The sequence below is a fragment of the Cebus imitator genome, unplaced genomic scaffold, assembly GCF_001604975.1.
Source record: "Cebus imitator isolate Cc_AM_T3 unplaced genomic scaffold, Cebus_imitator-1.0 Scaffold179, whole genome shotgun sequence".
Taxonomy (NCBI): domain Eukaryota; kingdom Metazoa; phylum Chordata; class Mammalia; order Primates; family Cebidae; genus Cebus; species Cebus imitator.
Window position 1 is genome coordinate 3,329,118 of NW_016107494.1, and position 19,226 is coordinate 3,348,343.

Genomic DNA, 19,226 nt, shown 5'->3' on the forward strand with positions numbered 1-19,226 from the left:
CGTGATCCACCCGCCTCGGCCTCCCAAAGTGCTGGGATTACAGGCTTGAGCCACCGCGCCCGGCCCAGTTACCCATTTTCTAACGAGAAACAGCCAATGACGACTGTTTCCTGAGTAGCCTTGTGTAGACAGTATACAGATCATAGATGTTATGTATGTAATCCACACAAATGCTATGGCACTTCCCTTTTTACAGAAAGGGTAGCACACTCTACTACTTAGAATGGTAGCATTCCACATCTTGCTTTTTCAATAGGAGACTGTGCCTATAAAATTCTGTAGGTGTTTTTTTATAAGATAACACTAAAAAACTTTCAATTTTTATTGTCTAATATCTAATTACGTGCTTAAATTTATTGACTGTCTGGGGAGGTTTGACATCTTCATAATGTTGAATCTTCCCATTCAGGAGCAAGGTATGGCCCACGGCGACCTTAACCTCATTAATACCTTACCCTGCACCCAACACTCATGTGCACACACACGTTCTACACTTACATGCCACTCACCTTCTTTCCATCGGGCCACTAAACATAATAGTACCAGGAAAAGGCCAGCAAAGGGAGCGAGGATTTCTAATGGGCTGGGAAAATCGAGGTCAAGTTCATTGGTGCTGTGACCTTACCTGCTGGAAACCTATTTGAGCTGCTCTCACCAGGGCACTTTGGTCAATGGGTTCTCATGGCTGGAGGTCAACCCACAGAAAGTCGCTGTTGGAATGGGACTATACTTGGGTGGGGATTTAGTCCTGTGCCCAGGGGACCTGCACTTGATCTTAGGCCACAGGACGTGGTGCTCTCCTGAGCCACCAGCCAGGTGGTGAGAGGGGCCCTGACTCAGACAAGGGAATTCTGGGGGCCGGATGGGGCCTGGGAACCAGGAAACCTGGACCTACTCGGAGATGTTGAGGGCCAGCGCTGTCCAGTAGGCTTCCATGGGAGCTGTCACCACCGCATCAAACAGCACCTCCCGGACCAGCTCCTCGTCACCTGGGTGCAAAACATCAGGGTACCAGGCCACATGCTTCCTGCATGCTATGAACACAACTCACCAACCTTAAGTTCAGGGAAGAAGATGTGCTTCGTGAATGTGTCTGTGGGACATGTAAAACTGTCTCTGTGAGCTTGAGGGAGCCACCTCACCTCTGTCTGTCTTCACTTTCCTAACTCCAAAAAACATGTGAGTACAACAGCTTGATATTTGAGGCTCTTTCCAATTGTAACATCTGACGAGCTTCAGAGACCCTCAGTGACCTCAGGTTGGATCTTCCCAGTCTCCCTCATCTCAATCCCTCCCCCTCTGCTCCTTAATCATTCGTATACCTTAGCCTTTGGTTAGTTACATGAATTTTTTTTTTTTTTTGAGATGGAGTCTCATTCTGTCACCCAGGATGGAGTACAGTGGGATGATCTCAGTTCACTGCAACCTCCGCCTCCTAGGTTCAAGGAATTCTCCTGCCTCAGCCTCCCAAGTAGCTGGGACCACAGGTGCACACCACCATGCCTGGCTAATTTTTTGCATTTTTGTAGAGATGGGGTTTCACTGTGTTGGCCAGGCTGATCCAGAACTCCTGAACTCAAGTGATCTGCTCATTTTGGCCTCCCAAAGTGCTGGGATTACAGGCATGAGTAACTGCATCTGGCCAGTGAATTTGACCTTGCCAAGCTCCTTGTTGCCTCAGAGCCTCCATACAGGCTGTTCCCTTGGTCTGGATGTTCTTTTCCCAGTTGTTCCTCTCTCTTTAAAAAATTTATCTTTCTTGGGGTAAAAGTCACATAAAATGAAACTGACCAATTTAAAATATGCGATCCAATCAGTGGCATTTAGTACATTCACAATGTTGTGTAACTACTACCTCTATTCAGTTCCAAAATATTTTTGTCACTCCCAAAGGAGATCCTCCAAAAGAGGCCAAGTGACTTAGCAGGATCTCCTTTAAAGCAGACCCATTTCTCTCCCCTATAGCATCCTGTTCATGGCACTTATCACAATTGATAACAACCTATATCTATATATGTAGGCTTCTTTGCTTATCATCTGGCTTCTCCACTAGACTGTAAGCTCCATGAGAGCAAGGGCCTAGTCTGGGTTATCTCTGTAGCTCCAATGCCTATCCCAGGGCCTGACACAGGGTACAAGCTCAGTACAGATTTGTGGATGAAATGAATGAATAAGTAAATAAGTGCCCTGTTGGGCTAGCATGGGAAGCAGTCTTCCTATGGTGGTGACAATTATGTGACAGGATGACCTGCTCCCTCTTCCAAAGAGGAAGGAAGACGACCAAGCTGAGGATGTGGCCTAATGAGCTCACCACTCGCATTAGTGCAGGTGAGAAGGCCATGGGACCATGGGGCAGAAGCTAAAGTGTCAAAACTGCAAGACAAGGAGCATCTGGGGCTACTATACGTGGAAGAGGTGAGCAAGGTTAGCCTGAGGAACCAGCTTAGAAACACGGACCACAGGCTTCGAGTCATCTGGCCAAATGCTCCCCTTGTGGAGATGAAGACTTCTGGTGGATAGTGGCAGCCCTTTGCCCAGAGGTCCACGTCTGGACAGTGGTAGGGAGAAAGCTGACAGACTCTTAATGGTACTCTCTTCTGACCCTTAACAGAGCTTGGTGGATAGAGGCGAAAAAGATCCCAGTCCCTGACCTGGGGAGGAATACATGTCACCACAGTTCTAAACGTGCTTAAATATCAGCTCAGCCCTGTGGTAGGGCTAGCTATGCCTTTTTTTTTGGGAGGAGATTCTCTCTGTTTTATCTAAGTCATCCATGTGCTCCTGGGATAGGGCTATGCAGCAGCCTCCCCCTGCCCTCCCATCTCTCCTGGCAAAATCCTGAGCTGCAGGACCCCAGAGGAAAAGCTCGCCTCAGTGGACAGCCAGCACTCACACTCCAGGTCTGGATCCTCCCTTGTGAGGAAGCGGACCATGGCCTCTAGTTGGCTGAGCTTCCGGTGGTCCGGGTCAATATCCGTGATGCAGTAGATCCTGGAACCCAGGACAATCAGTGTTATCTCAAAACATTCCACCTATCTCCCTCCCATTTTCTACTCCTCACTTACCAGTCACTGGCCAGGGCCAGGTCCGGGTGAAGCAAGTCATGCAGTCCTGTAACCAGAGTCCACATGCTGGGTGACACACCCCACTGCCATTAGGGTGTGTGCCCCAATTGTAGAAACAGCCACCCAGTGAGTTTCCGAAGGAAGGGACTGGGGTCTGTTCTTTCTTGCTCTTAGCTCAGAGCAGATTAACCAACAGAACATGGCTAAGTCTGCACAGGTCCTGCCTCCTGAAATGCTTTCTTCTCACTGCTTCATATTCAAATCTTACCTCCTCTTCAAGGTTCAGGGCAAATGCCATGGCTTCAATGAGCTGCCCAGCCAGTGGGAGCATCTTCTCCTCCTGCAGCCCTCATGCCCCTCCTCCCTGTCCAGGTTGGATCTGGGTTATTCTAGGCATGTAATATTCTTGTGCTTCTGCTAGACAGCAGCTCCCTGCAGAAACTGTATCCTGTTCCTACTAGCATCTCCCTCAAAAGAAGCTGATACTTTGAAATCAGTGATTTTGGCTTCATTGACTTCAACCCCAGGATGGGCTCTGTGTGTTTTGTGGGCTCTCACCTAGCACAGAGCCAGCCTGATCTCATGCTCAGTACATGCTGTTGACTGAATGAATGATGAGCTAATGCTCTGTGGCACCTACTCAGAGCTGAGAAACAGACAGGTGCTCCACTGAGGGTAAGTCCAAGGAGGGGATGATGGAAAGGCCAGTGGGGCATCTGTGGAGCCTTAGGGCTACGGCTCTGATGTAGACACAGGACAAGCAGCTGGAAGGGGAGCTCCCTTGACCACAGAAGCCCAGGCAACTCCGGGATTCCAGGCCCTGACTACTGGTTTGTCTCACTCCCAGGAGTGGGTAAAGGACAGCACCCTCTGTCTCCTGGAGGAGTTTGCCCTGGGAATATCTGGGCAGAGGAAGAAATGTGTAGGAAGAAGGAAGAAGGCATGGTGGAGGCCTAGGGGATGACAGGAGACAGAGGAGAGTACCCCAGCACTAGGATCTGTGCTGTGGAAGGGCAGACACAGCTTCCAGGTGAGCACATAGCTAGCGCCTGACTCAGCCTAGGTGTGGGAGAGGGGCCCTACCAGGGACAGCTCCCAGACAGGTGACAGCTAAGCTGGGGCCTGAGAGTGGGTCAAAGTACACTGGGATAGGAGGGCACTCCAGGGCAGAGGAAAGCAGCCAGGAGGAGCAGGCCCATCAGCAGTGATGTGGGCAGACTTGGCATTTCTAGGAAGATCCCTCTGGCTGAAGCTCAGGGAAGAAAGGAGTCAGAGAGACTGGTTGGAGGCCACCATAGTTGTCCAGGAGAGAGGTGACAATGACCAGGACGGTGGCAGAAAGTCAGGGTGATGAGATGCACTCAGCAGATAGCAGAGGGTAGGATGTGGGTGCTAAACAGAAAGTGACCACCTCTTCCAGGGGCTTCCTGAGATATTCGTGACCCCTGAGATAGGTTTTGGTTTCCTAAGGTGCTTAGGCCACGGTAAGTCACAGGCAGGAGGGATGGCGTGTGTGGGGCTCTTCTCTTCTGGCCTCCACCACTGTTCTCTGCCATCTCACGCTCGTTCACATCCCATAAGCTCTGGGTATGTGCTGAATTGTGTCCCCCAAAAGATATGTTGAAGTCCTGACCTGTGAATGTGACCTTCTTTGGAAACAGGGTCTTGGCAGAAGTAATCAAATTAAGGTGAGATCACGAGGGTAGGCCCTGATCCCTTATAAGTGGTGTCCTTGTAAGAAGAGATAACAGGGGCAGTGAGAAGCAGATGAGGGGAGAAGGCCACGGGACCAGGGAGCAGAGACTGAAGTGTTACAGCTGCAAGACAAGGAGCACCAGAGGCTTCTAGACCTGGAAGAGGTGAGCGAGGATTCCTCTAGAGGCTTTGTGGGGAGCACAGCCTTTCCAACACCTGACTTGGGACTTCCAGCCTCCAGAACCGTGAAAGGATGCATGTCTGCTGTTTTAAGATACCATGTTTGCGGAACTTCGTGCTGGGAGCCTTAGCAAATGAATATTAGCTTCCTTTCTCTTCCTGGCCTCCTTTCTCATCCCCTCTGCTGTCACCTGGCAGGGAAATTTCAGCTTTGAGCTTTGTTTAAAAAGCATACTGCCTTGATGGTCTTCCCACTCCAGCAAGGCCTCCCGGACCCTGGCAGTGTGGTTGGCAGGCCTCAGGCTCTGCAGGTGTGATGACTGATCCACAGATCCTGGCACGCCCTGGGTGTCAGGGACACACACACCCCTCTCCACCTGCCAGTGTTGTTCTGACAGGCTGCTCTGGAACCTGGGAGCAGGGAGGCTGTCACATTTTCACTTAACTGTCCCTCAGCCCCTGGTGCCAACCCACCTTCTTCCACAGACGTGTTCCCCAGAAGGATGTATTCTCCGTGGCCCCGGGACAGCACCACCCCTAAACTGTGGGGAGAGAAGAGAAGGCACTCACTCAGCGCCAGCAGATACCCGCCCACTTCCCAGGCCTTGCCCTTGCCCTCACCAACACTAGGTGTATAGGCTTTTTGTACCCACGACAAGTGGTGCACTCCTTACGCCCCGTTCTTTGCCTCTGGCCTCACAGTTGTCCCCTTCAGAATGGAGGAGTGCCTCTATTTTCCCAACAGCCTTCCTTCCTGAGCAGGACCCTGGCCTTTCTGTAGACCAAGAGCCCTCTCAACTACCATTTTCATCAAGGCACATCCTGAACCTCACAGGGACCCCCTGAAATGTAGAACAGTCTCTGTTTCACAGGGGGTCCCACAAACAGGAGCTCCCTTTCCCACCTGGTGAGTCCCGCCGTGCCTTCCTCTCCTTGACTGAACATTGGTTTTGAGCCTTGGCTGAATATCTGACTTTCTTGGGGAGTTTTAAAAGACGCGGGTGCATGGGCTCTACCCCCAGAAATTCTGATTAAATTGGTCTGGCCAGCTGGGCAACACAGCGAGGCTCCATCTCTAAAAATTTTTCCAAATAAAAAAATCAGTGGGGTGGCACACTCCTATAGTTCCAGCTACTTGGGAGGCTGAGGTGGGAGGATCGTTTAAGCCTGGGAAGTGGAGGCTGTAGTAAGTTGTGTTTGTGCCACTGCACTCCAGCCTGGGAGACAGGGTGAGACCCTGTCTCAAAAAAGAAAAATTGGTTTTGGATGAAGCCTAGACAGTAGCTACTTGACGTAAGTCCTCAGGTATTCTAATGAGTAGTCAGGGCCAGGAACCAGGGCTTTACGGAGAAATGAGATAATTCAGAGGTAATGGTCATTCATTTCCTAGTTTGCCTAATACCTAGAGTCAAACATTTCGACAGTTGCATGGAACCTGAGATCTTCCAATTTGATCCTGTCACTGCTTTAGCGTCTTAAGCGGAAGATGTCACTTCATCGTCACAACACCACCAAGAAGCAGCTGTAACTGTTACCCCATTTTACAGATAGAGATCTAAGGCACAGAGAAGTTAAGTGAAGCTCAAAATTCTGTTAACAGAGTTGTAGGAGGCAGAGGTGACGCATCAGTAAAGCAGGGAGCGCTGGACGTCAGAGCCTCTTCTCAGACAGGGCAACTGCCCCTGGGGAAATGGCCTGTTAAGGCAGCTTGGCTGATGGATGCTGATGAACAGTGAAATAACCACAGCATTTGGAGGGGCTTGCCTGGGGCCCAGAGGAGCATGGCGCAGACCACACACTTGTCCCAGGTTACACAGTCTGTAAGTGGTAGAGCTGGGCTTCACATCCGGGCAGTGTGGCTCCAGAACCCGCATTCTAGGCTACACCAGCAAAGCTGGTCTACACCTCAAGTTTCCTGAATGCTGATCTGGGCCTTTTGCTATTACCACAAAATTGCCAACCAAATATGAGTTGTTGGTATTTGTGTTCAATCCCCACCCCCCGAAAATAAAGCCTGGGTCCCTCACCTGAAAGGGGTGTCGCTGATGTCCGTGAAGAAGTAGTCATTGGTCAGGAAAAGAACTCGCTTCTGAAAGAGTAGACAAGGAAAGAGTGCTCATGGCAGAGAAGAGTGGCCTCCAGGCCCCACCTCCTCCCTAGGGCTCTTGGGGTCTTCATCGCTTCCACAGTGTCCCCCCCCAACTTCTTGCCTCCTCCCTCACCACTATGCACCTCATCCTGGTGACACCCAGAGGCAGATCCGCTTGAGGTCCAGCAAACTGCAGCCCTTTGGGGTGTGGCCTGGATTTCAGGATCAAGGTCTAAGCCTGCACTGCTCATCACAGTAGTCCCTAGCTGCGTGCAGCATTGAGCGCTTGGAACTTGGGTGTGGCCAAGGAACTGACGTTTCAGATTTTAGTTAACATAAATTTAAACTCAGCTAGCAAATGTGGCTAGTGGCTATACTGGGCAGTGCCAATGTAGACCTTGGCTCTAGGGTTCCTACAGGGTTGAGGATGGGGCTGTGAGTGTGTGCTAAGAACTTCTGGAGCCCGTGTATACATACACAATCTGCTTAAACTCTCTGCCGTCAAAGACACCCAGGGAGAAGGAGCACACTGTTCTCCCTCACTGCCACCCCTGCCCAGGCCTTGGCACCCTCTCACAACTTCCCTTTCCTTTCAGAGCTGCCGTCTTTCAGCCTTGGTTTCCTTTGCATAAACTAGGGCATCAGGTAGTACAGAAGTGGCTAAGAGCATGGCTGGGCTTGGATGAACTAAGACTGAAACCCAGCTCAGCCACTTTTGACTTGTGTGCTCTCGAGCAAGTCACTTCACTTCTCTAAGCCTCCGTGTTCTCATTTGCAGGAGACCCATGGCCTCTCTTGCACGAGGCTACAGTGAGGGTGCATTCGGAGTGCTGAGGTTCTGTTGATTGTCTTGTCCGTCACACAGGTTCACGTCATTGGGAAAGCCACATTTTGCAGTTGGTCCAGGACTTGTTCTTATTGCCTTTACTTCTTTCTGACTTTCCTTCTTTGGTTTTGGAAATTGAAAGAGTTGTCAGAAGAGACACAGGGAGAGACAATGGCAACAAAAGCCTTGCTTTCTCTAGGAAACAGGCTTTATGCCAAACCAGAATGCAGCGTTCTCAAAACGGGACCCATCCCCTGGTGATGCCCTCCCGCTCCTCTGTGCAGTCAGATCCTCTCCATAGCTTCTCTCCATTGCAGTGGTCATGGGATGGCCTGGAAGCTGTCTTGGGGGAGTCAGGTGCCCTGTGCTCCAAGGAGGCGCTGGCTCAAGTGGCAGAAGTGGAGATCATCTTTTTATTTTAGTTTTTAATTGAAGAAAAGGGCGGAATGCACAGATCTTACCTGTATTACCTAATCAGCTTTGATACATGCATCTAGCCATGTGACTACCACCCAGTCAAGACACAGAACGTCCTCTCTGATCTCTCTGCCTGCCGCTTCTGGTCTGTCCCATCCCACTCCTTCACAGGCAAATTCTGTTCTGGATTCTGTCCCCATAGACTGGTTTCGCCTGTTCTTATAGTATGACACAGACTAAAAATTGTGCCTGCCTTCTTTTGCTCAAAATAATGTTTTCAACATCCATCTATGTTGCTGTGTGTTCAGCATTTTGTTCCTTTCTGCTGTTGAGTAGCACCCCAGCGTGTGCACGCAGCCTGGTATGCCGCTCTGCTCCCGACTGATGGCTATTTTGATATATTTCGGTTGTTCCTGCTTTGGGGCTATAATGAATAAAGCTACCATAAATATTCCGGAACATGTGTTTTCATTTTTCTTGGAAAAACCTAGAAATGGAATCTGGATCACATGGTAAATGTATATTTACCTTTATAAGAAAACTGCCAATTTCCCAAAGGTGTTTTGCCATTTTATACCCCTATTAGCCATGTCTGAGAGTTCCAATTTCTCCACATCACTGACAGTATTTGGTGTTATTAGTCTTTTAAATTTTACCTATTATAGAGAAGGTGAACTGGAATCTTGCAGGGTTTTTTAATTTTTTGTGTGTGTTTTGACAGTCTCTCTGTCACTCAGGCTGGAAGGCAGTGGCGCAAGCTTGTTTCACTGCAGCTCTGCCTCCTGGGTTCAAGCAATTCTCATGCCTTAGACCCTGAGTAGCTGGGACCACGGCCTAGCTAATTTTTGTATTTTTAGTAGAGACAGGGTTTCCTTATGTTGGCCAGGCTGGTCTCGAACTCCTGGCCTCAAGCTATTGCCCACCTTGACCTTCCAAACTGTTGGGATTAGAGGCACGAGCCACCATGCCCAGCTAAATCTCGTAGTTTTGATTTGCATTTCTCTGATGACTAATAATGTTGCACATCTTTGCATAGCTTCCCTTATGAAGCGTCCGCTCAGTACTCTGCGCCTTTTTAAAATGGGTTTTAGTGTTTTTGTTATTGGTTTGTAGGAGTTCTTTATGTAGTTTGGATACAAACCTGTCTGCTTTTTCATTTTCTTACTGGTGCCTGTTGATGAGCAGAACTTTTGCTTTTGATGAAGTCTTGTTTATCAAATTTTATGTTTAGCGCTTTCTGTTTTTGTCTAGGAAATCTTCACATATCCTCAGGTTGAGAAGATTTTCCCTTATTTTTTCTTGTAAAAGCTTTACAGTTTTAGCTTTTACATTGAGGGTTACGATTCATCAAATTAGTTTTTGTATGTGGTGTGAGCGATGGTTCAATGTTTCCCTCCTCCACACATTTATTCGGTTGTTCTGGGACCATCTGTTGAAAAGATTGCCTTTCTCCAATGATTGGCAGAGGTGTCTTGGTTGGAAAATCAATTGATAATATATGTGTGCGTTATATCTGGGTTCTCTATTCAGGTCACTGACCCATTTGTCTATTCTTTGGTCAATACGACCCTGCTAGGTTACTGTAACCCTATAACAAGTTTTGAAATCAGATACTGTGAATTGTCCAAATTTTTCTATTTCAAGATAATTTGGCCTATTCTAGGCCCTCTGCATTTTCATATAAATTTTAGAACCAGCTTGCCTGTTTCTAGAAGTCTGTTCAAATTTTGATTCGGATTGTGTTGAATCTATAAATCAATTTGGGGAGAATGAACATGTTAACAATACTGATCTTAACCTATAAACATAGTTATATCTTTCTATATTCATTTTTTTCTTTGATATTCTCTCAGAGAGGTCATGTATACCTTTGTTAAATTTATTCCTAAGTATTTTATGTTATTTGATGCTATTGTCATTGGAACGCTAAAATATTTCCTTTCCTTTTTTTTTTTATTTTTAAAGAAAGAGACTTTTTGTTAGCATTGTTACAGGGAATGCATTACGTGAGCTGGTCCTGTGTACAACCTCCCAAGCTGCAGCAGACACATCAGTAGAGAGCAACGCGTATGTTGTACACACCACAGAAATAGGATCACCCTGAATGTCAACAGAAGACTGAAAATCACTTTACAAAAAAAATAAAAATAACACCCATTTTCATATTTTAAAAAGTGCCAGCCCTTGAGCAGTAGAGCATTAGAAACGCCTGAGGACACCCCACCAAGTGCCTTCGCTGGAACGTGGCTGCCAGCTGTGTGTGGCCAGGCCCATCCTGTCCAAAGATAAATGTTTGGAGTGCTTCAATTCATCTTTAAAAGGCGGTCAGGCCTGTTTATCTCTGGAGTTCTTCTGTCTTAGGTTTCCCCTCTCTACTGTTTGTAATTTCACAAGCATGTCAGCCTAATGATGAGCCGGCCTTCATTCGTCCTGAGCACGAAGGGCAGAGACTTTCCCTTTGTAAGGTTTAAATCTGAGTGGAGAAAAGAATGAAGAAACCAAACACTGGAAAATTTAAAGTCTAAGGACAGTGGAGCCAGTGCCAGTTTAGGGAAGCACTTCCATGCTCCCTTAGAGTTCTACTTTAGTAAATATTAATGTTTAACCAGTTAGCAAAATATTTAACCCAGTTGCAAAATTAACACCGTCATTTCAATAGCTACTGTGCTGTGTATACTGATTGCTGCAAGATGAACATCACGTTTGATGAAGCACATTTGAGAAACGTTTGTCGGAAAGTGTGCCTCCGCCTCAGGACCCTAAGCCCAGGAAATGAACAGAGACTCCTGCAGCTCTGCGCCTGCCACCCTGTGGGTGGCTCCTCTTCCTGCTGGTAAGGTGGGCAATGAGGACGAGGAGGAACAGCCCCAAAAGGTTGCCGCCGACAGTGATGGCGATCAGCATGTTATTCTCATGCAGCAGATGCTCCTCCACAGATCCTAACTGGTTGCCTTCCACCTTAAAAGCCTGACTCCACACTTTGAATATGTTCACTTAAAACGCCTTCCTGCCGTGCACACGCTCTGGCCTTGCACTTGTAGGAATTGCTGAAGGCAGCCTGCAATGCTCGCAAGGAGTAAAAGTAGGTCCCAGCAGCTTTAAAAGTAGGTCTCAGCAATCCCATTACTGGGTATATATCCTAAGGATTATCAATTGTTCTATTATAAAGACACATGCACACATATGTTCACTGTGGCACTGTTTACAATAGCAAATTCCTGGAATCAACCCAAATGCCCATCGATCACAGACTGGACAAGACAAATGTGGCACATATACACCATGGAATATTATGCAGCCATAAAAACCGATAAGTTAGTGTCCTTTGTAGGGACATGGATGAAACTGGAAACCATTATTCTCAGCAAACGGACACAAAAACAGATAATCAAACACCACATGTTCTCACTCATAGGCAGGTGTTGAACAATGAGAACACATGGATACAGGGAGGGGAGCATCACACACTGGCGTCTGTTGTAGTGGGGGAATAGGAGAGGGATAGTGGGGGTTAGGGAGGGTGGAGACGGATAACATGGGAGAAATGCCAGATATAGGTGCCGGGGGTGGGGGGAGATAGAGGCCACAAACAGTATTGCCATGTATGTACCTATGCAACAATCCTGCATGATCTGCACATATACCGCAGAACCTAAAGTACAATAAAAAAATATATATATAAAATAAAAAATAAAAATAAGTGAGGTCCCTGGCGTCAGGAAGAGTCATATCCAACTGGATTCCTCATAGGAAAATCTGGCTAGAACCTGCATTTGTCACGAACTGGAAGCCCAGGACCGAGCTGCCCTCGCTGCGCGGCTCCCCGGTCGCCAGGTGGCGCCGCAGCTCCCGCTGGCTGAGGTCTTGCTCAGGTTGACGTGGAACAGTCTTGTCACTGTCGTGATGTCCTCCTCACTCGGTGAGGTTCAGTCACAGGTCCACGATGGCCGGCAGGCAGGTCCCGTGGGTGCCGCTTACGGAGTGGCGCCGCGGTGGGGACGGCGCGTCTTGCTCTCCGCGCCCTCTCCCTTGCTGAAGCTGCTGTTGGAAAGCTAGGCCTGGATGGGGGCATGGCGGGGCCTGGATGGGGGCTTGGCGGGGCCTGGATGGGAGCATGGCGGAGCCTGACAGTCTGCTGTTCCTGCGGGCCTCGGTGCCTTGATATCAGGTATCAATTCCACAGTCTTGACTTCCCTGGAGCTTGCATTGGGGAAAGTGTGCGTGTTTGACAAGTTGTAAACAAAGCTCATGAGTCGCAGGCCGTCACGTCTTGCATTTCTTGAGAAATGGAAGGTCAGTGTCTGTCCTCCAAAAGCAATCACGAGCCTGGGGTCGGAAGTGTTCTCTTTACCACCAGAGCCGTCAAAGTTCACGTTCTGAGCGCCACTCCCAGAGTCACAGTTCATCCAGAAGACAGCGGAGAAGCTGGCCGTTATGCAGGCTGTCCTGTTGCCCTTTTCACCACACGCACTCGGATGAACCATGTGAGCAGCAGCAGCATCAGGGGTAGCTAGGGGCTCCAGGGCGAGACGCAGCCAGAGCAGCGTGGGGAACCAGGGCGCCGGGAGGCAGCGGCAGGCACTGGCCGGAGGGCTGGCCTGAGGGATGGTGGCCTTCTCAGACCAAAAATATTTTATATTCTGCTTGCTGTTACATATGCAAATAAAATTAATTTTTATAAATTGTGTTCTGTGAACTTGCTAAACTTACCTATTAGTTCTAGTGTTTTGTTTTGTAGATTCTTCGGATGTTCTACGGAAACAATAATTTTGTCCATGAACGAATGCAGTTTTACTTCTTCCTTCCTTGTCTTTGTGCCTTTTATTTTGCTTTCTTGCCTTACTGCAGTAGCTGGGACCTCCAGTGCAAGGCTGAATGGAAGTGATGAGAAGTCCTCCTCGCTTTTTCTCAATTATGGGGTGAGAGTGTTCAATATTCTACCATTAAAAGTTAGCTGCAAGGTTTTCAGAGATGCCTTTCATCAGAGGGAAGAAGTTTCTTTCTGTTCTTAGTTAAATTTTGTCAAATGATCTTTTAGCATCTATTGAGATAACCCTCTGTCTTTTTTTTCATTCTGTTAATGTAATAAATTGCACTGATTAATTTTTTCAATGTCAAATTAACTTTAAATGTTTGAGCTAACTCCGCTATGAGATATTGTTGCCATATGTTTTACACTTACGTATATTACAAACCTACAATGCAACATTAAAATTTTTGCTTTAAATAATCAGTTGTCTTTTTGAGAAATTAAGAGAGTAAAAAAAAGATAGTTTTGTATTAACTCATGTTATTTATCATTTCCAGTATGGTTGATTCTCTCCTGTAGACCCCAGTTCCAGTTAATGTCACTTTACTTCAGCCTTAAGAATTTTCTTGGTCATTTGCGTTGCAGGTCTGATAGTAATGAAACCTCTGTTTTCTTCTATCTTAAAATGTCTTTTTTGTTGTTGTTGGTTTTTGGAGACATATTCTCACTCTGTTGCCCAAGCTGGAGTGACATGATCATGGCTCACTGCAGCCTCAACTTCCTGGGCTCAAGTGATTCTCCCACCTCAGCTTCCTGAGTGGCTGGGACTACAAGTGCATGCCATCACACCAGGGTAGTTTTTTTGGTTTTTTTTTTTTTTTTGTATAGATGGGGTCCCCCTGTGTTGTCCAGGCTGGTCATGAACTCCTGGGCTCAAGTGATCCTCCTGCCTTGGCCTCCCAAAGTGCTGGGATTACAAGTGTGAGTCACTGCACCTGGCCTGAAGATGTCTTTATTGAAGACATTATTCTTACTTTTGAAGGATATTTTCTGTTTCTACAGACATTTGAGTTGACAGTTTTTTTCTCCTCTCGACACTTTAAAGATCTGGTTTTGTTGTTTCTGATAAAAAGTCAGCCGTCTTATTGTTTCCCTCTATGTAATGCATCTTTTTTCCTATAGCTTTTTTGGAGATTGTCTCTTACCTTTGAATTTTAGTAGCTGGACTATGAAGTACCCAGGTGTGTTCTCTTTGCTTTTTTATTCTGCTTGCGGTTTGCCGAGATTCTTGGATCTGTAGGTTGCTGATTTATATCAAATTCAGGGCATTTTCAACAATTAGTTTTTCAAATACTCTTTTTTGCTTCAGTCGTTCTCCTTTCCTTCTAGGGCTCCAAGAACATGTAATTAGACCACTTGATACTATCTCACAGTTTGCTAAAGGTCTGTTTCTTTCTCTGTCTTTTTCTCCATTTCCCCCGTTTTTAAAATTGGATAATTTCTATTGATCTATCTTTAAGTTCACTGTCCCTTTTTTCTACAATCTGTAAGGCCATCTAGTAAAACTTTCATTTCAGATATGGTACTTTTGGTTTTAAGGTTTTCATTTGGAAGCATAAGCAACAAATGCAAAAATAAAAAGTGACCAGAAAGCTTCTGCATAGCAAAGGACAAAGCCAATAAAATCAAATGGCAAGCTATGGATTGGGAGAAAATATTCACACATTTTATAAGGGACATGAAAATCTTATAAAATATATGGTTTGCAAGTATTCTATAATATCCAAAATACATAAGGAACTCACATAACTCAACAGGAAAAAAAACACCCCACCCATACATCCAAGTAATCTGATTTAAATATGGACCTGAATAGAGATTTCTCAAAAGAAGACATAAAATGACCAACAGGTATATGGAAAAGCTGCTCAGCATCACTGATATCAGAGATGATCAATGCAACCCCAAACCACAGTGAGATACCACCTCACACCTCTTAGGATGGCTTTTACCAAAAAGATAAGAAATGAGTATATGCAAGGGTGTGAAGAAGGGGAACCTTTGTACACTGCTGGTGGGAATGTAGATTGGTGCAACCACTGTGGAATACAATATGGAGGCGCCTAAAGAAATGAAAAGTAGAACTGTCATATAACCCAGGAGTCTCGGTTCTAGGTATATACCCAAGGGAAAGGACATCACCAACTCATAAAGATATCTGCACTTCCATGTCCATTGCATCATTGATAGCCAAGATATTGAAACAATGGAAGTATCTGTTGTTTCTGCTGATGGATGCATGAAGAAATTGTAGTGCATATAAATACAAAGGAATATTATTCCTTTGTAATAATTCCAAAGGAATATTATTCCAAAGGAATGTTATTCAGCCTTAACAAAGAAGGAGATTCTGCCATTTGCTACAACATGGATGGACCTAAAGGACAATATGCTAAGTGAAATTAACCAGCCACAGAAAAAAATGCTGTGTGATCTCACTTATATGTGGAACCTAAAATAAAAATGAAATACGTAGAAACAGAGAAAAATGGTGGTTACTAGTGGCACGGGAAGGCACAGTGTGTGGGTGGGGAATAGGAAAATGTTGGTCAAAAGGTACAAAGTTGCAGTTATCTAGCATGACTAAGACTAGAGCGCCAATGAGGACTAGAGTTCATCGTATCGTATCGTACGGTATACTGGAAACTGGCCAAGTGCATAGAGTTTAGGCGTCCTTACCACACACAGGACTACATGAGACGATAGGTATGCTAATTTGCTTGACTGTAATCATCTCTCCACTAGTGTATGTATATCAACACAAGCACAGTTGGCCCTCCATATCCCCAGGTTCCACATCCTTGCATTCAATCAATTGTAGATGGAAAAATATTCCAGAATAAAGGATAGTTGCATCTGTACTGAACATGTACAGACTTTTCTTGTCATTATTCCTTAAACAATACAGTATAACAGCTATCTACATAGCATTTACATTGTATTAGGTGTTATAATTAATCTGGAGATGATTTAATGTATTAGGGAGGACTGTGTACATTACACACAAATCTATACCATTTAGTAGAAGGGACTGGAGCACCCATGGATTTTGCTATCTGTGGGGTGTCCTGATCCAATCCCCCACGGATGCTGAGGGACGACTGCACATTATGCTGTGCACCTTAAATATATGCAATTGAAAAACAGGCCTGAAGTAAGAAAAAATTCCTGTTTGGTTCTTATAATGATTTTGTACTGTGTCAAATTAGCTATGCTGGAACTACACTTCCAGACTCAATGCCCTGTGTGGTTCCAAGTCAGGGTCGGCCAAAGAGAAGTGTCTGTGAGATTTGCAGATGGAAGTGCAGCGGCGGCCGTTTTACACACTGAGGTCTGCACAGAATACCAGCAGGGTGGTATTCTGCCATTTTTTGCTGTAACCTATTGCTGTGCCTTTTTGGCATGGGACCCCAGCCAGATTCAAAGCTTCCCCACTGCTGCGGCTCTCCTCCTTCGGTTTCCCTGAGACCCGACCTGGTGAGGATGCAGCTCCTCGTAGAGGGCACTGGCTCCGTCTGCAGGTCATCAGCCATCCTTATGGGTAGAGGTGGTGAGTGGCAGATGTGGGTTTCAGTTTGTTTTCACAGATTCCTGTTTTTCCTCATGAGTTCCAGTTAGTTCTTGCTTTCTCCCACATCTCATCCAGCTTTCCTTCCCAACTGCTGGTCCTGCTGACCTACGATGGCTTCAAGCTCACCACTGGATGCACACACCGGCTTTCTGTAGATTTCATGACCAGCTCCCACAATTTCAGGTCTAATCCCTAGAATAAAATCCTGCAGTCACATCACTCGTAGAGGTTCTGTTCTTTGATCAAGCCCTAACCATTTCTCAGCTGAGATTCTCCATCTATTCCCTCATTATGAACATCTTTCCCTTGAATTCCTTGTGCAGAGTTATAATGTTTGCACTTAAGTCATTCTAATTCTAACCGCTGTGTCATTAACAGCTTTTATCCTATGCTGGATATTTGAGGGGTAGGCCATAGATACTCTGTCTTCCTTTGAAGAGTGTTTTTATTTTAAGCAGTAGTTAAATGATTGGCTGATAAGAAGTAAGCGGGTAGAGGCCTGGATTCACATTTTGTTCCAGTGGGTCTGTCTTAGCTTTGTATTTAGGCCTAGGGTGAATCTCTTGGTCTTGGGACAGTCTTCACTCCTAAGGTGTAGTTTCTCTGTGCTTTCAAAGGAAATCCCGACGTGTTTACCAAGCCCTCCATCTCCGTGTGACTCACACTCCAAACTGTCCCTACTACACATGCAAGAGCTGAGATCCTGTGTTGAGATCCTGCTCTGAAATCTTGCTTTTGGCTTTCCAGTGTCATATTCCACTGGGGCACTTCGAGGCTCCACTGTGTCTGCAGGGTTCAGGAATCAGCCAGGAATTTGCGGGGACTTTGTATACAGATTTGGGGTCTAGTCTCCCTGTGGCTCCCTGCTTCTGGGCTATCCCTCCTCATTTCCAGACACTCTGGAAACCCAAATTCTGTTCTCTGACACTTCACCGTGACAACTGCAGCCTTCTGCTTGAAGTCTAGCTGTTCCGCTCCAGACAGCCTCGGGAGTGCCCTTTGGGAAAAAGCCAGCCAAACTTGCATCACACCCAGTGCAGTTCTCTTGATTCAAGTGTTGTTGCTGCCTGCTTTTGGTCACTTTCAAGTGCCTTTCCATTTTTGTTTTTTGTATTTTGTTCGGAGTTTATAATTGTTATCTGCTGGAGGGTGGGTCTGGCCAAGCTATGCCTTACTGAAATGAACTTTGAGATCATCTTTTAAGACTGAAGTAAAAGGGGGAGAGAAGGGCTATGGGGGATCGGGAGGGGGTCTGTGACTTCTGTTAACAGAGAGAGTGAGAGAGGTCTGGAGGATGAGGTTGGGAGTAAAGAGCAGTCTGGTCCTCTAATAGACTGCCTTCTTCTGCTGGACAAAAATGTGAGGGGGAGAGAGAGAGAAAGAGAGACTGTAAGAGCATGTCACAGAGCACTCTAGCCCTGTGCTCCTGAAATCCAGGGCTCAGGGATTCAAGGGCACTGGAGGATCATGAGGCAAAGCTGCTCTGCTTGCCAGCCGCTGGTGTGTGTGTACATGTGTATGCCACTGTTGTGTGTGTACACATGTGTGCCAATGGTGTGTGTGTGTACATGTGTGTTGCTGGTATGTGTACACATGTGCTGGTGGTGTGTACATGTGTACACATGTGTGCTGCTGGTATCTGTGTATACACGTGTACAGCTGGTGTGTGTGTACACATGGGTGTTGCTGCTGTGTGTTCTGCTGGTATGTATGTGCATGTGTGTGCAACTGGCATGTGTGTATACTACATGTGTGCCACTGGTGTGTGTGTGTGTACAGCTAGTGTGTGTGCGTGTACATGCATTCAACCTAGTCAGTGCAGTTAATTTGGAAGAACCCAAAGGTTAGGAAGGAACACTATGTCTCCCCTATCCCTCCTCCATTGCTAATTATTGTCTGAAATGATCAAAAACATGAAAATGACAGAAAGAGTTCTAGGTTAGGCTCCAGGATGCTTTGCTCTTCTGGTTTCTTCTTTTAAACTTGTGTCTGAGGATGTCTGGCCAGCATGCTGCTGATGGGTCAGAAATTGTGGCACCCGTTACTGGTCTGCAGTTTGGGACAGAAAGCCTGCCATCAAAGTGTCAAATGGAGGACTGCCGGCCAAAGCTGGGCTTCTTACAAGTTTAACGTCCTCGATGTTGGCCCAGGTTGTATTTTTAACATTTTTGGAATTAGTTGCACACGTCTTAGACATGGGTCTTAGCTGTCTACTGCAGATGGTGTGTTTTCTCTCCAGTTTGCCACAGTTCCCAGAGCCCCCTGCGCAGAGGCCTGTCTGCTGCTCTCATTAGTATTTCTTAACAAATACAAGTTTGGCTCCATAGGTTTCTGGGTTTGTGAGTCCTGCCCTAAATCATGCTGGTGGATCTGTGGAAAATAAGGATACCTGTAAAGTCCCCTGGAGAAAACAACACAGCAGGCGGTCATGTCCCGGGAGGATGGCTTGAACAGTAACAGATATTCCCACAAGGCTTTAAGAAAGCTCTCCTTGGCCTAGACCTGGACCTGGAGAGGCAGGTCAACTGAGAAATAAGCTCATAAGTTGAGATGCTCCACTGAGCTGAGAGGGA

The 19,226-nt window shown here is 46.5% G+C and overlaps 1 protein-coding gene across 6 annotated transcripts in view; it reads right to left on the reverse strand.

Annotated features, from left to right (window-relative positions):
• CACNA2D4 (calcium voltage-gated channel auxiliary subunit alpha2delta 4) overlaps window positions 1–19,226 on the reverse strand; it is a 129,964-nt gene that overhangs the window by 60,304 nt on the left and 50,434 nt on the right. For 5 of the 6 annotated variants that reach the window (XM_037744588.1, XM_037744587.1, XM_037744586.1 and 2 more), the window contains 6 exons: window positions 6,968–7,029; window positions 5,845–6,015; window positions 5,415–5,482; window positions 3,066–3,111; window positions 2,894–2,991; window positions 896–989 (listed from right to left, as the gene is read on the reverse strand). In XM_037744588.1, coding sequence (XP_037600516.1) covers window positions 896–989; window positions 2,894–2,991; window positions 3,066–3,111; window positions 5,415–5,482; window positions 5,845–6,015; window positions 6,968–7,029 — 539 coding nt within the window. The remainder of the gene's footprint in view (window positions 1–895; window positions 990–2,893; window positions 2,992–3,065; window positions 3,112–5,414; window positions 5,483–5,844; window positions 6,016–6,967; window positions 7,030–19,226) is intronic. The other variant, XM_017545425.2, reaches the window with a different exon arrangement.